The 17,904-nt window shown below is 40.4% G+C and overlaps 1 protein-coding gene and 1 pseudogene across 1 annotated transcript; both read left to right on the top strand.

Annotated features, from left to right (window-relative positions):
• Positions 1 to 2,784: 2,784 nt before the first annotated feature.
• LOC134078664 (zinc finger protein 239-like) lies at positions 2,785 to 5,013 on the top strand (the record flags this gene model as incomplete). The annotated part of the gene is made up of 4 exons (XM_062534799.1): positions 2,785 to 2,973; positions 3,280 to 3,412; positions 3,833 to 4,306; positions 4,727 to 5,013. Coding segments are annotated over exons 1-4 (1,083 nt in total), but the record flags the coding sequence as incomplete, so codon positions are not given.
• Positions 5,014 to 6,301: 1,288 nt separating this feature from the next.
• Positions 6,302 to 13,358, top strand: LOC134078749 (zinc finger protein ZFP2-like; annotated as a pseudogene).
• Positions 13,359 to 17,904: the final 4,546 nt, after the last annotated feature.

A 17,904-nucleotide genomic window follows, 5' to 3' on the forward strand; every position in this document is an offset into this window, starting at 1 on the left:
GCCGTCTATGCACCCGTTAGCAGATTCCATATGGGCTCAATGTATCGTATGAGTCTATGTGTCATACGAAACTGGGTCAGAGAAGTAGCCTGTCTTCTTCTCAGGCGTCACCGGCGGCGACACTGGAATCCTTAAGGGTCGAGTTCACTAAGAATGATGCACACAGCTCTCTTCTCACCCGCAAGCCATTCTCTAGACATTTTTGTGCATCCAATGATACCTATGAAACTTCCCAGGACCTTGGAGTTGGCCCAAAATAAAATCAATAACGGGACCTAAGTCATCATAGCCACGGCAGCGAAGACCGCTTGTTCGCAACGTATTCTTGCACTTACAACCATGCTGAGTTACTAAAGTTGCCAGTAGGCTATTTCTTTGTGTGACATACTGTACATAACCCATGGTAAACCCTTAGTAGATCCATGTCTTTCACAATGGCTCAAACTGACCCAAGGCCTACTTGTCACAACTGTAACAGCAAATTGGATAGTGCTCATCATGTTCTAACTTATGCACGTTATAAGCTATAAATCATGGGCACGTTTTTTAAAGAAGGAGCTCTCGATTTGTTTTAATTGAGAGCTTGATTTTGTAATTCGAGGGCTCGATTTTATAAAACGAGGGCATGATTTAATGAAAACGAATGCACGTTTTATACAAATCATGCTCACGTTTTTATCTAATCGTGCGCCCAGTTTAAGAAAAACTAAAACGAGTGCACATTTTAGATTAACGAGACCACGATGTAGTACTGTGAGCGCACGTTTAAGGAAAACGGGCTCATGATGTAATGAAACGAGAGCACGCTCTACTTAAACGAGTGCACGATTTAATAAAATGAGAGCTCGATTTTGCAAAGTGAGCGCACGTTTTCATCCTTCCCCAAAATATATTGCCGTGAGCCCAGCCGTGGTGTACTGGTTAGCGCATCGGGCTTGTAACCGGAGGGTTGCCGGTTCGATCCCCGACCAGTCCACCACGGCTGAAGTGCCCTTGAGCAAGGCACCTAACCCCTCACTGCTCCCCGAGCGCCGCTGGTTGGGCAGGCAGCTCACTGCTCTGGGTTGTGTGATTCACCTCACTGTGTGTTCACTAATTCGGTTAAATTGGGTTAAATGCAGAGAACTGAATTTCCCTCACGGGATCAAAAAAAGTATATATTCTATTCTTCTATTTCCCCCTCGGACTCCGTACAAACGAGCAATTTTGTGTAAACAAAATAATTGTTCTATTATTAACACAAAACCTGTCCCTGAGTGCTTTGACATTGCTGCCATTTCACACTTCCACACTTTCTCCAAAGCAGCCTACAGAATGAGGAATATCATCCAAGCTGCAGTTCAGAGCAAACCTGATGTTGGAATTACTATTGCATCAGTCAATATTATTACAAGAGGACTTAATGCCAAACAAAGACATTCAGTTGCACTGTTGGTCAAATACAGCTGTGTTGAAAGAGAACTCCAGTGCACATTTCTTTCAGTTGATTTGTAATATAGCAATCAGTAAATGTAGTTTAGACGCACTGATGATTATTATAAGTATGACTAAACTACATTCTTGATTGCTATATTACAAACACACAATATTGTGTGTTTGTAATATAGCAATCAAGAAATGTAGTTTAGTCGTCCTGATAATTACATGTGTTGTGTGTTTGTAATATAGCAATCAAGAAATGTATTTTAGTCATATACATTTGTTGTGTTTTTAATATAGCAATTAATAAATGTAGTTTAGTCATACTGATAAATACTTTTGTTGTGTGTTGGTCTACAACATCCTAGTGCTCTCCTATATCCATGTGAGCTCAGAAAACAGATTGATTGTGTTGATATGCTGCCCAAGGTTTTTAGTAAAATTTTCCAACTCATTGGAATACTGTGCAATATTGACAAGTAATTACAGCAGCTTTCTTTGTTCAGTACCTATTCGGTTGTTAAGACCGACGTCACGGACCCAGCAGATATTTTGTGAAAAGACGTTTATTAGCGCAGCCAGACGGGTTTTGCTACTTGTAAACTTTGTCATCACCACCTTCGTTTTAGCGGTTTTAAAACAAAATCGCTAAACTTTAACAAAGTAATCACTGTAGCTATGCAGCCAGATGATATATGAATGGGTAATGTCCAGGCTTCCGCGAAAAATATAGATTTGATTAGGTTGAGTCAACAAGTCCGTATAAGATGACAATTTTCTTAAAGGCTAGTCAGAATAGCGTAAAATAATAGTTTGTTTTACTGTCTATGGAGAATAACATGTGAGTTTGAAAGCCGTTGGACCCGGAAAACTATTTATTATCCCATTATTACAACATCACTTAAAAACCGAATACCCCCACCCTGTGTTAATTACCCATCTGCCCTCCTTTGTGGTGTCTTAATTACCCATCTGCCCTCCTTTGGGGTTTGCTAATTACCCCACTTACCCTCCTTTGTTCAGTGTCAGAAAGTGCTTATATGGCCACGCCCACTTGATGCTCTATCATTCTAATTTACATCATAAAGGCTCCTGTCACTGATTGGATGATCCCAGTGGGCCAGAGAGAAGAGGCAGTATATAAACACCACCTAGTGGAGTCAGATTTCTGAACTCACCTGCTCAAAGGTAGGCACTGGGACACTCTCAACACATACACTAGAGCTGTGTTCAACTGCTATATTGTATTTCTTTATTTGCAGTTGTCTGCTATTTAATCTTTATTACTGTAGTTGTAAGTTACAAATGTGATTCAAATGTAATAATTGGCTGGATTTGTTTCACAGCACAGAACTAGAGTCTGAAATGTCAGGATTTACTGGACCTACACTGCTGCCTGTGCCAGTGAAGGAGATAAAAGAAGAAGAGTTTGATGATTTCCTTCAAGAGTATCTGTCTACAGTTCAGAAGGAAAACCCTGGAGAGGATCATGTGTGCAAGACTGAAACAAACATGTCAGACATCATGGACATTAAAGAGGAGGAAGAGGCTGATGTAAGAGGGCATGGTCAGAAAGACTCTTCTCCTACTGGTAAGATACTCATTAGTGTTTTGGCTACTGGAACTACTGGAATTATTGAAGCAAAATCAAACATAATAATAGTAATGTGTTTAAAAAAGTTTTATTGTCTTTCTTTAGCAAATCATCAAGAAATCAACACAGATAAGATGAGATGTGCTGGGGAGATGGAAGGTCATCATAGCAAACATGGAAAGAGCTTTCATAAGAGGAATCACCTGAAGTCACACCAGACCATCCACACAGGAGAAAAGCCATATCAGTGCACTACATGTGGGAAGAGTTTCAAGACAAAGGTGAAGGTCACCATCCATCAGCGCACACATACTGGAGAAAAGCCATATCAGTGCACTGACTGTGGAAACACTTTTAGACGTAGATATAGCCTCAAGACACACCAGAGGATCCATACTGGTGAAGAGCCATATCAGTGCACTACATGTGGGAAGAGATTCAGGGAGAGCAGTTCTCTTACTAAACATAAGCGCACACATACAGGAGAAAAGCCATATCAGTGCACTACATGTGGGAAAAGTTTCAGGACTAAGACAGAGGTGACCATCCATCAGCGCACACATACAGGAGAAAAACCATATCAGTGCACTACATGTGGGAAGAGTTTCAATACTAAGAGAGAGGTCACCTTACATCAGCACACACATACAGGAGAAAAACCATATCAGTGCACTGACTGTGGGAAGGGTTTTAGTCAAATGAGCGGTCTCAAGAAACACCAGAGGATTCATACTGGAGAAAAGCCATATCAGTGCACTACATGTGGGAAGAGTTTCAGGACTAAGATAGAGGTCACCTTACATCAGCACACACATACAGGAGAAAAACCATATCAGTGCACTACATGTGGGAAGAGTTTCAATACTAAGAGAGAGGTCACCATCCATCAGCGCACACATACTGGAGAAAAGCCATATCAGTGCACTGACTGTGGAAAGGTTTTTAGTCAAACATCTAGCCTAAAGGCACACCAGACCATCCACGCAGGAGATAAGCCATATCAGTGCACTGACTGTGGAAACACTTTTAGTCGTAGATCTCACCTCAAGACACACCAGAGGATCCATACTGGTGAAAAGCCATATCAGTGCACTACATGTGGGAAGAGATTCAGGGAGAGCGGTTCTCTTACTAAACATCAGCGCACACATACTGGTGAAAAGCCATATCAGTGCACTGACTGCGGAAAGGGTTTCAGTCAAATGAGCAGTCTCAAGACACACCAGATGACCCACACAGGAGAAAAGCCATATCAGTGCACTGACTGCGGAAAGAGTTTTAGTCAAATGAGCAGTCTCAAGGCACACGAGAGTATCCATACAGGAGAAAAGCCATATCAGCGCACTACATGTGGGAAAAGTTTCAGGACTAAGATAGAGGTCACCTTACATCAGCACACATATACAGAAGAAAAGCCATATCAGTGCACTGACTGCGGAGAGGGTTTTAGTCAAATGAGCAGTCTCAAGGCACACCAGAGTATCCATACAGGACAAAAGCCATATCGGTGCATTACATGTGGGAAAAGTTTCAGGACTAAGAGAGAGGTGACCATCCATCAGCGCACACATACAGGAGAAAAACCATATCAGTGCACTGACTGTGGGAAGGGTTTTAGTCAAATGAGCAGTCTCAAGGCACACCAGAGTATCCACACTGGAGAAAAGCCATATCAGTGCACTACATGTGGGAAAAGTTTCAGGACTAAGATAGAGGTCACCTTCCATCAGCACACACATACAGGAGAAAAGCCATATCAGTGCACTGACTGTGGAAAGGGTTTTAGTCAAATGAGCAGTCTCAAGAGACACCAGAGTATCCATACAGGAAAAAAGCCATATCAGTGCACTGACTGTGGAAAGGCTTTTACTTTAATGAGCAGTCTCAAGAGACACCAGAGTATCCATACAGGGAAAAAGCCATATCAGTGCAAAACATGTGGGAAAAGTTTCAGGACTAAGACAGATGTCACTGTCCATCAGCGCACACATACAAAAGATAAGCCATATCAGTGCACTGACTGTGGAAAGGTTTTTACTTTAATGAGCTATCTCAAGAAACACCAGATGATCCATAGATTTTAGGACCCATCAGAATGACACATTAAATGATGAATTGACTAAAAGGTTTGCAGATGTATAACAGTTCAGGGTTTACTGATGAGTCACAGTTCAGGGTTTACTGATGAGTCACAGTTCAGGGTTTGCTGCATGAATCAGATCTCAGGATTTACCAGAGGGCACACGTATGCAATTAAGAGAAACTCACCATTTGATCTTAAAATGAAAATTATATTTTTTTCTAGAATTCATCAGAAATGATTGGAAAATCATAATGTTTTTGCTGTTGAACAATAAACTGAATGAACGCAAAATCAGAAGATAAATGACAGCAGACATCCTGGAATAAACTACAACGCTCATGTCAGATTAACTTTCATCATGAAAGTTGCTTTGATAATAACTGAGTTTACCATTGTATATTAATGTCTTGAATACGTTCAACACTGCATGCATGTCCATGACAAGGTATCTCACCATGTTTTTTTTTTTTTTAATAAACTTTGTTTTATCTGAAATGGCATTTTGCATAGAAACATTTTTTAAAAGCGATGACTCACAAGATATCACTCACATACAAACACAAAATAGCAATTTTGGTGTTTTCAGTGTGGAAGAAATTAATATATTTCTACATCACAAACTGCAAAAGAACTATAATAGAGTGGTTTTATCATTCATTTTAAAATAAATGTACCCTTACAAAGGGTTTATGAATGCTTTGTAAGGAGCTCATTAATGACAAGAACACTTTTGTAATCAGTGGCAGTCGGTCTGCATCCTTTGAGGTAACTTGATCCATGTCCCCATGACGACCATCAAATGTGTAAACTATGATCAGGAACTTCCTTCCCCTAATTTCACAGTTAGATTTGAATCTAACCAAATGTTCTCCTATTTTTTTGTTCTTCTTTTTTAGGGAGGGGGGGGGGGGGGGGGGGTAATTCTGTTTTTTTTAAACATAAAAAGCACAAGTGTGTGCACAGCAGAGTGAGTAACCTTGTCATTGGTATTCTAGCTGTCTGGGATCAATAGAAAGCACTTTGCAGGCCTACACAGTAATAGGTGTTAGCTACTATTGTGTTCTGGCCCCTGTGCTGAATTGCCTATTCCCTACCCACTGCAAACTGTGAGGGTTTTGGAATGTTAACTACACTGACAAAGGATTATGGGAAATAATTCCATATGTAGGAGCACCATTCACACATCTGATGGTCCTCAGGTGGGCATGACCAGAACTCTACCTGCAGGAATCAAACAAAGGAGCGTAGGTGGGGGTGGAGATGGTCTTCAGGTGGGCATGACCAGAGCTTCACACAGGAGGGCAGGTGGAGGTGGAGATGGTGTTCAGGTGGGCATGACCAGAGCTTCACACAGGAGGGCAGGTGGGGGTGGAGATGGTCTTCAGGTGGGTATGACCAGAGCTTCACACAGGAGGGCAGGTGGGGGTGGAGATGGTCTTCAGGTGGACATGACCAGAGCTTCACACAGGAGGGCAGGTGGAGGTGGAGATGGTCTTCAGGTGGGTATGACCAGAGCTTCACACAGGAGGGCAGGTGGGGGTGGAGATGGTCTTCAGGTGGACATGACCAGAGCTTCACACAGGAGGGCAGGTGGAGGTGGAGATGGTCTTCAGGTGGGCATGACCAGAGCTTCACACAGGAGGGCAGGTGGGGGTGGAGATAGTGTTCAGGTGGGCATGACCAGAGCTTCACACAGGAGGGCAGGTGGGGGTGGAGATAGTGTTCAGGTGGGCATGACCAGAGCTTCACACAGGAGGGCAGGTGGGGGTGGGGGTGGGGTGGTCACAAGTAAACACAGTTTATATACCTCTACAATCTCAGAAGTAGTTTATCCACCTCATATTAGTGTTTATCCACTTCTGAAATAGCTCAACCAACTTTAATATCTCCCCCTTTCAAAAGGTTTACTTAACAACTGCAACTTTTAACATTACACCATCACACTGTATTATCTACATTCAATATGTACAACTATCAATACTCTAGGAACCACTTAATACTTGGTGTTGTTAGAAACATCGAAGACTCTGAATTCCTCAAATATATTAATAGTCATATAAATGTATTCCTAGAAACTAATGTTAACGTGGAATCCCAAGATAGACCAACTATAGATATTGTACACCTTTAAAGTTTATATGAGAGGAATTATGAATGGGTATGCTGCAAAACATAAAGCGGGATTGGATAAAGAAATAGATCAAGTTAAGGATGAAATAAATAATTTGCAGAGAGCACACAAGGTCCAAAAAGACAATACAACACTGAATGATTTGCAGCTATTGAAATTAAAATGAGACTGTCTGCTGCATAAAAAGGCAAATGACTTAAAACAAAACTCTAGGAAACTGAATTATATTGCCGCAAATAAATCTGGCAGGCACCTGACTTCTATAATTAAAACAGTCCTGAAGAGACAACCCATAACGTTGAAAAGTGACACATCAGAAAATACTTTTAAAATTATTTTATGAGAACTTGTATACCTCAGAAATTGAAGATCAAAATCCTCTACCCTTTTTAAATTCAGTTCAATTGAAATGTCTGACCCCAGAGCAGAAAGAGGAACTTAGCAAGGACATTACAAGTTCTGAAATACAATCTGTGCTAAAGAAGATTCCACTGAAGAAGGCCCCAGGAATGGATGGCCTTCCAATTGAATTTTATGGTACATTTTGGAGCAAAATAGAAGGTTTCTTTACAGAAGTGGTAAATTCAGCCCAGAAGCTTAATAGTCTACCTCACACCATGTATCAAGCAATTATATCGGTTATACCAAAGCCAGGTAAAGTCTGTGAAAAAGCCTCTGACTACAGGCCAATTAGTCTGCTAAACTGCGACAAAAAAATAATTACAAAGGTTCTAAATGATCGTCTGGTACAGATATTACCGAGTATAATCCACTCAGACCAGGCTGGCTTTATCCAACACAGGAATTTAAGAACTAACTCTAGAACATGCATATCTTTAATGCAATATGCAAAGAAGTCAAATAAAGACCTGACAATAATGGCGATTGACGCAGAAAAAACCTTTGACAGACTGGAATGGTCCTATATGTTTAAAGTCCTAGAGGCCTACGATTTTCCATTAACATTTATTAATTTGGTCAAAATAATTTATAGCTCTCCCAGAGCATGTGTGTTTACAAATGGTGTTATGTCAGAACCTTTCCCTTTAAGAAGGGGTACCGCTCAGGGATGCCCGTTATCTCCATCGCTGTTTACTTTAGCAATAGAACCGTTGGCTCAAAAATTCAGGGAAACGAAAGAAATAAATGGTATTGAAATTGGAAGGAAAAAGTATAAGTTAAGTTTATTTGCAGACAACCTCTTACTTTATTTAAGCAAGGCAGACACTTCTATCCCTGAGGTATTGGCAATTATTACCGAATTTTCAAGGATCTCAGGATATAAAATGAACATAGGCAAAACATTGATGGTGTTGGATAGCAGCAAAATCAATCCGAATAACTTTAGACAATTTAAGATACAGAGAAAGCATTTTAGGTATTTAGGATGTTGCATCAGTGCTGATAAAACCCAGATAATATGCTTCCTTTAGTAAGAGAATTTAAAAATGATATTAAAAGATGGCATAATTTGAGGATCAGTCTAATAGGTAGAATAAGTCTGTTTAAGATGGTATGGCTTCCTAAGTTAGTATTCACATTTCAAACAATACCTATAACACCACCTAAGTTTTTTTTTAAAGAAATGAATAGCCTTCTTTCTTCATTTATTTGGTGTAATAAGGTAAGCAGATTGAAAAGAAAGCTCTTATTTTGTCCCCGAAGGGAAGGGGGGCTTAACCTCCCTAACTTGGAACTTTATCAGTTAGCTGTGCAAACGTTCTATATAGATCGTATTATTAATAATACTAGGGAAGAAGCGTGGATAGGAATAGAAAATGAACAGTTACAAGGTAACAGTTTATTAGTAGCACTTTTTTCAAAAGCTAAAGTCAAGTCCACAAATGTTGTTATTAATAGCACGTTAAATGCCTGGAGAAAAATAAAGAAACATCTTGGCAAAGGTTTAGGCCTCCCTGGGAGTATACAGTTCTGGGATAACCCTTCAATTATTATCCAGAAATCACAATTGCATTGGGACACATGGATAAAAGCTGGAATAAAAAAAATATCAGATATTATAAGTTGCAACTCAGTTTTGCCATTCCATGGGTTTGAAGCTAAATATAAGTTAAAAGACACTGAAGTGTTTAGGTACATACAAATTAAAAATTGGATCAATAAACTTGATCTAGAGAACACAATCTCCTCAGACATTATGAAAGTATTTAGCAGAGATGTAAAGAAGAGTTTGACCGGACACATGTATAAAAATCTGATTAAAGTAGAAGACAGTGATGAATTATTAAAAAATATATACAACCAGTGGACAACGGACTTGGGGTTTGAGGTCAAAGAAAGATGGAAGGAATGCTTGGGCGTTACATCTAGGCTCACTTGTAACGAGAATTTACGTTTAATTCAGTTTAAGATAATGACAAGAATTTATTACAGTAGAAATAAAATTCACAAGTTTGATGTTAGACTATCTGATAGGTGTTTAAAATGTAACCATGAAGACTCACTTATGCATTCCTTCTGGTATTGTGTAAAAGTTAAAAAGATATGGAAGGACATTGAGCAGTGGTTATCATCAAAAATAAAAATGAAAGACAATTTTACACCAAGGCTATGTATTTTTCAAGATACAGAGGGAATAAGGTACCCTACTGGTTGGCAAATTCTGTTCTCTTCTTTAATTTTTAAAAAGTTAATTCTCAAATATTGGAAAAACAAAGATGCACCTTCACTTCAAGAGTGAAGGGCATTAATGAAGTACTATTTAAATATTGAAAAAACAGAGGATCGAAATAAAATGAAACAATTTGATAACTTATGGAAATCTGTTTATGATGCCTTATAGTTTGGCACAGTAACTACACTTGAACCCCCCGTTCTTTTTTTTAAATTATTATTATTATTATTATTATTATTTTATCAGTTTTTATTAGTTTTTGGTGTGTGTGTGTGTGGGTGATGACTGTATGTGAGAGGTACAGTAGGGGATGGGAGGGTTAGGGTGGGGGGGATAGGTGGGGGGGCGGGAGTAGAAAGGGGTTGGGGTAGGGAGGGGGGTGGGAATGGGAGGTTGTTGGAAGGAGGGAGGAGTGGGAGGACTGGGGATGGGGTATGAGGGAAGCATGAAATGTAGGAGGGACATTAACTTAACTATCATTTTTTTTCCCCTTCACTTCTCTCTCACGTGTTTAGAGAGGAGTTTAGAGTAAAAGTAAAAATATATGTGTATATATTTTTTATTTTTTTCCCTCTGTAACTCAGTTTTTTCAGTTGTTAAGTGCTGACCCTCTTGACTTCATAAAATAAAAAATAATTATAAAAAAATAAAAATAAAAAAAAAAGAAACATTGAAGTATAACCTCCACTTTAACTCAGAAATCCAAAACCGCATGGCACTGTCCACTTTACGGGGGTCACAGAATTCATAGTTTACCCACCTTTTATTGTACCACTAGCACTGCATGTAAATAATTCTCAATGAAGCAATGATACAAGAGTTCATAAACATTCAACACATTTTGATTTGCTGGATTTATGATTTCATGATGGGGTAATCTTCTTCTGATCTGGTCTTGACCACATTACCCATAAGGGGCTTTGTATTAAATGCTTGGAAGGAAACACTGCAGAAATTATGACACTCTACACTAATCACAACAGGAAATATCACCAACATTTAGAATCCAGATTAGAATCAACCAGAAAACACAGTCCAGATATCAGAGTATCAGGTGAAGGCCATGAGACCAGGACCTCGTATAATAACTTGACTTGGTTACAGAGCAGGATTGCAATACTGTGGGATACTGTGCAATATTGAAAAGTAATTAAAAAAGTAGGGTACTCTCTTTGTTCAGTACCCTCTCTTTGTTCAGTACCCTACCCCACCCTGTGTTAATGACCAATCTGTCCTCTTTTGTGGTGTGTTAATTACCCATCTGCCCTCCTTTGGGGAGTGATAATTACCCCACTTACCCTCCTTTGTTCAGTGTCTGAAAGTGCTTATATGGCCACGCCCACTGGATGCCCAATAATACTATTTGCATCATAAAGGCTCCTGCAAAGATCATTAAGGGCGGAGCAAGATACTTCATGAGAAGCCACTTCCTGGAACCCGAATCGCAAGAGGGAGGGGGGCAAAATCCCCCTTTATGCAGAGCTGTTCCGCCTCTTTTCCATTGAAGTCGATGGACATGACATGCATGACACACCCCCTTTATGCAGAGGAAGTGATCCCCGTTTTGCGCCCATAGACATGAATTACGACGACGTATCTTGGCTCCGCCTTAAGGATCTTTGGCTCCTGTCACTGATTGGATGAACCCAGTGGGCCAGAGAGAAGAGGCAGTATATAAACACCACCTAGTGGAGTCAGATTTCTAAACTCACCTGTTCAAAGGTAGGCACTGGGACTCTCTCAACACATACACTAGATCTGTGTTCAACTACTATATTGTATTTCTTTATTTGCAGTTTAATCTTTATTATTGTAGCTGTAAGTTACAAATGTGATTCACATGTTTGACTGGAATTTGTTTCACAGCACAGAACTAGAGTCTGAAATGTCAGGATTTACTGGATCAACACTGCTGCCTGTGCCAGTGAAGGAGATTAAAGAGGAAGAGTCTGATGATTTCCTTCAAGAGTATCTGTCTACAGTTCAGAAGGAAAATCCTGGAGCGGATCATGTGTGCAAGACTGAAACAAACATGTCAGACATCATGGACATTAAAGAGGAGGAAGAGGCTGATGTAAGAGAGCATGGTCAGAAAGACTCTTCTCCTACTGGTAAGATACTCATTAGTGTTTTGGCTACTGGAACTACTGGAATTAGCCAAAATTAGCAAAAAGCAAACACGAATTACATTACTACTACTATTACTACAAATAATAATAATAATAATAATAATAATAATAATTTGTGTTTCAAAATGTTTTCTCGTCCTTCTTTTGCAAATCATCAAGAAATCAACACAGATAAGATGAGATGTGCTGGGGAGATGGAAGGTCATCGTAATAAACATGAAAAGAGCTTTCGTAAGAGCAATCAACTGAAGGCACACCAGATCATCCACACAGGAGAAAAGCCGTATCTGTGCAGTGTATGTGGGAAGAGTTTCAGTGAGAGTTTGGGTCTCTCCATGCATCAGTTGGCACATAATGGAGAAAAGCTCTACCCATGTCCTCAGTGTGGAAAGACTTTCAATAGGATGGGTCGTCTTGAGACTCACCAGAGGATCCATACTGGAGAAAAGCCGTATCAGTGCATTGACTGTGGAATGTCTTTTAGTCTTACATCTAGCCTCAAGAAACACCAGAGGATCCATACTGGAGAAAAGCCGTATCAGTGCATTGACTGTGGAATGTCTTTTAGTCAAACATCTAGCCTCAAGAGACACCAGAGGATCCATACTGGGGAAAATCCATATCAGTGTACTACATGTGGGAAGAGATTCAGGGACAACAATAATCTCATTAAACATCAGCTCACACATACAGGAGAAAAGCCATATCAGTGCACTACATGTGGGAAGAGTTTCATGACAAAGGCGAAGGTCACCATCCATCAGCGCACACATACAGGAGAAAAGCCATATCAGTGCACTGACTGTGGAAAGAGTTTTAGTCAAACATGTAGCCTCAAGGCACACCAAATGATCCATACTGGGGAAAAACCATATCAGTGTGCTACATGTGGGAAGAGATTCAGGGAGAGCAGTAATCTCATTAAACATCAGCTCACACATACAGGAGAAAAGCCATATCCGTGCACTGACTGCGGAAAGGGTTTCAGTCAAATGAGCAGTCTCAAGAAACACCAGATTGTCCACACAGGAGAAAAGCCATATCATTGCACTGACTGTGGAAAGACTTTTGGACGAATGAGCAGTCTCAAGACACACCAGATGATCCACACAGGAGAAAGGCCGTATCAGTGCACTGACTGCGGAAAGGGTTTCAGTCAAATGAGCAGTCTCAAGACACACCATATGACCCACACAGGAGAACAGCTGTGTCAGTAAACTGACTGTGGAAAGGCTTTTGGACAAATGAGCCATATCAAGGCACACCGGAATATCCATACAGGAGAAAAGCCATATCAGTGCACTGACTGCGGAAAGGGTTTCAGGACTAAGAGAGAGGTGACCATCCATCAGCGCACACATACAGGAGAAAAGCCATATCAGTGCACTACATGTGGGAAAAGTTTTAGTCATAGCAAAAATCTCAAGAGACACCAGATGATCCATAAATCTTAGGACCCATCAGAAAGTGCACACTAGAGTGACACATTAGAAATGCTGAATTGACTAAAAGGTTTACTGATGAGTCACAGTTCAGGATTTACTGATGAATCACAGTTCAGGGTTCACCAGAGGGCACACGTAAGCAATTAAGAGAGCTCACCATCTGATCTTAAAAATATGTGTATATTGATATTTTCAAGAATTCATCAGAAGTGATTGGAAGATCATCATCTTTTTGCTGTTTAACAATGAACTGAGTGAAGGCCAAATCAGAAGATAAATGACACCACAGATCCTGGATAAAACTACAACTCTCATGTCAGATTAACTTCCATCATGAAAGTTGCTTAGTTTAGAAATGTTATTCTATCATTGTATATTAATGTCTTCAATATGTACAACACTGCATGGCCACCTCAATGACAAGGTTTCTCACCATGTTTTATTTCAATTTATCCTTTGATGTGGGTCTGGCTCGTCGGGCTATGATTTAAGAATTAACTTTAAAATAAATGTACACTCACAAAGAGTTTATCTGAGTCCTCAGGAGAACAAGGCCAAAGCCCAACTTGCCTCAGAGCAGGTTAAGCTCCTTCCTCAAAGCTTTTCCTATTTGACATTTGTGTTATGTCTTCCATTTAAAGTCATGTAAGGCTACTTTATGCATTTTTGTTTGTATCTAAGTTTGTGTTTCTTAAATCGAACTTATAAAATAAAAGTATGACAACACGTCTACACACAAGTAGGAGTCCTCAAGCTAAAATAAAATCATTGTTAACTGAGAAAGGCTGTAGTAAACCGGGAGCATGTAAGACAGTGTGCGGATATGACTATGTTTATCCCCATATCCAGCACCTGTTGAAATTATATAGATGTGTGTACATTCCTACACTGCAGCAAAATAAAATCATGACATTTTAGCCTTTAGTTTGTTATCTGAGTCATCTGAATAAGTTCATCATATAAATACATTGGATTAATTTTTACCAAGAATATACCAAGTCATTGAGGTAGTCAGACAAGTCATATGATATAACATTTCCTGTAAAATCACACACAGTATCAGACATAGTATCAGACATATCACACAGTATGTTTAGGATCATTGTGGTGTTGGAAGGTGAATCAGAGGCAGAATGACCTGCCCGTCTTCAGCTGAGAGAGCAGAGGGCAGTTTACGTCAGTTCTGAGCTGCATTGACATTCACCCGTTTTATAGCGACAGATAGTCTGGCTAGCGCCACCACTTCTTAATGATACGTTGTCTGGGAACCAAACATTCAGTTTCTCCCATTTGAACGATTGCTCAGATCCGTTTATTGGGCGCCACAGATGTCTATGAAATCATATATAATTAAGAATAATCAAGAATAATCAACAATAATCAACAATAATCAAGGCAACTTGCAGCTACTGGCACTACTGCTTGTTGTCTATGGGGACTATTTTCAGATGCTGCATAAGATATCACTGCGCCTATGGTACGTTTGCAAGTTGCCTTGATTATTACGCCAGATGAGAGTGTAGTTCCATGTCAAATCAGCTTAGAAAAACGCCAGGTTTCATTTTCAGTTGGTCTTATTGCACTTTCTAACTTGAGAGGAGACACATTTTAAATGGGAAAATTACCAGAAATCTTAGTCACTTTTAAACATGAAGCTAGCAGGCGAGAAGCTAATGGTCTAATCCGATTCAATGATCTATGCTAGGCTGAAGCTAAAAGTTGTATCGCCAGACTCACAGAATGGCTGGGTGAACGGGAACAAGGTAAATTGATTGTTTTGCTCGAGGGAAGGTGGAAAATGAGCGTATTTCCAAAAATGGCGGAATATCCTAAGCTTTGTATCTTTAGAAAACCAGTCATGTTTTTGAATGGTCGTGCATCATTCCCTAAGTTTGCCTTGAGATGGGTGTTTTTTTTCATACTTAGTTACTTTATGAATGGTGGTTTATTATTAAGGTACCATTTTGAATGTTATTACTCTGACATTTAAGAAATAACGGCTGCTGTTTTTTGTGACCCAGGGTCAATGGGGAATTCCATTGAACATGGGTTACGGATGTAATGTTTTTGTTCTCCCTTAAGTTTCTCCACATTGCGTCAATACGATTTTGAAATCCTTGCTGTATGTATGTCGGACAAAGTGTTATTATCAAAGTGAAATGGCTGGCATATGTCAGCGGCGTTTGTTTCAGCACATAATTGACGTTTTCATTAGAAATGGTCAATGGGAATCAATGGGAGTCAATGGGGAACCGTAATAATTTTAATAGCGGCGCCCAAGGAAGTTTCCACCGGATGACGTGACGGCCGTCTCGAAGCAGGGGGTTCACGGATAACATCACCAGTAAAAAGCTCTACTAACTGCACGGGCCTGATTCTACGTCATCGCCAATCTAGGATCTACCAAGGGGGCAGGCATATTCCCGGAAGTAGAAACACGAAATGAGCTGGTGATCAACACTCTGCTAACTCCCTTGGACGGCCATAGATTTCAGATTTTTTTGCGATCCCATAACTTCATGTAACATGTGCCCTTTGTCTCCCTTATAGCTTCTGTGTATTCTATATAGGGTATCGAAGGCAAAATTAATTCACTTCTTCCCCGTATATTACGTTGGTTTCCCGTAAAGAAGTATTTTAGCATGTCTGTTGTAGGGAAGCTAACGTTCGCCCGTAATGTTTGGATAAGAAGCTGAGTGAGCCTGCACGAAAACCATGACGGAGAGTCATTCGCAAGATCAGTGAAAATGCGTGTAGCCTACGGTAGCCTAATGTTTGATATGGTAAAGCATTACCTAGAGGCAAGTACACATAATAATAATATTAAAAAACGAACGTTAACAATTTCAGAGGTTTTCGATCTATCAGACGAGTTACAGCAGGCTAACGTCTCAAAATGAGTTTGAGTCTGCGCAGTACGATGAACAGGAAACGAATTTTTGTTTCAGCCCCCTCTCATTGAGAACGACGGAGTCTGTTTGTCCATTTCTTTTAGGTCTATGGGATCTACCCGCATCAACGTAATTGGACAACACGTTTCTTGGAAAACATTGTTTGTACGGGCACTGCAGCTGCATGTGAATATATCTGATGTGTCATCCAGTACGCGAGAGGGCGGTAACACTTGTACACGCGACCGAATCTTTCGTTACTCAGTGAAGCAGACTGCACTGCACACAATCCGGCAAAGGAAGATCATAACAAACCACACGAGTTTTACGATTCACAATGTCGAAACTATCAAATGCAGGTAAAGTTAGGTAAACCACTATCCTAGTTAAAGGCTCACACCAAACGACGTGCGTTCTGCTGTGTAGAAATAGTGTTTTAGAATTAGTAGCCTATTTGGTGCGCTTGCAGGTTTCTCTTTTTCCAGTTTAAAATACAAACATAAGCTGCGAAACACAATGCAAAAACAAGTAGGAGACTCGCTGCAGACCTTTCCTTCATGTTCCGAAGGTTTGAAGTCGCAACACAGCACCACGAGACAGCTGGGAGATGTCAACACGAACGTGAGTGGGAGCTTCTTTACCGTTAAACTGTCGTGTTATTCTGTCGGTCATGTGAATGTTTGGTACCGAGTGTGCCAGATACAAGCCCGCTAGAACACGTAGCCCACTGTACTAAGTTTCGACCGGTTCGGATTTTCTGGTGTTAGTCTATTCCGTTTTCTACACCAACTGTTGTCGTTGCACATTCGTGAGCTGAGTGCTCCATACGGAACAGCTGCAGCAGTGGTCTGGTCGTTCTATTTACTGGACATTCGCAAACATAATCATAACATATAATCATAACATAATATAATCGCGTTTCACATTATGTCGTGAGCATCACAATAGCCTACAGGCACTCGACAATGTTAACATTTTGTAGGCTATTTCTGCAAATATCAAGCTGGAGTCAATCTGGCAGCAGCAAAACAGACCACCAAGTCATTGAATTATGTTAAGTTACATTTAGTGCCTACTGGTTTCCTTGGCCTGTTCCCATCCTCATTGCCATTAGCAAACACATGGCTGATGTGGCCAGTGATGAGTCGTGTATCAAACCCTCCCATGTGTAGGCTACACCCACCAACATAAACCACCACTACTATACAAATCTACACATTTTGAGCGTAATAATCCTGCCAAAGTAATATAACTTTATTGCAGACACAGGTCCATATCATACACATACAATAATAATAATAATACATAATAATTTCACACCAGCGTGCCCCGCAAACGTGCTAAGCCAAAGTCCCAACGTCCCAATGGTGCGCTACCAGTCCAGCTAAAGGCCCAGGCCTCTAGCTTTCATGCCAGCAGCGCTTTTGAGGCGTCGGGGAGTGAGCAATGAGCATTAGCAATGTTCCATGTGCACAGCTAAGGCATCTGATAAGGGGACAATGATCAGCCATCACCACACGCATTATGCACTGTGTAGGCTATATGCCACCAAGGGACAGAGAGCAGTGATCAGTCAC

The sequence above is a fragment of the Sardina pilchardus genome, chromosome 1 (genome assembly GCF_963854185.1).
Source record: "Sardina pilchardus chromosome 1, fSarPil1.1, whole genome shotgun sequence".
NCBI lineage: Eukaryota > Metazoa > Chordata > Actinopteri > Clupeiformes > Clupeidae > Sardina > Sardina pilchardus.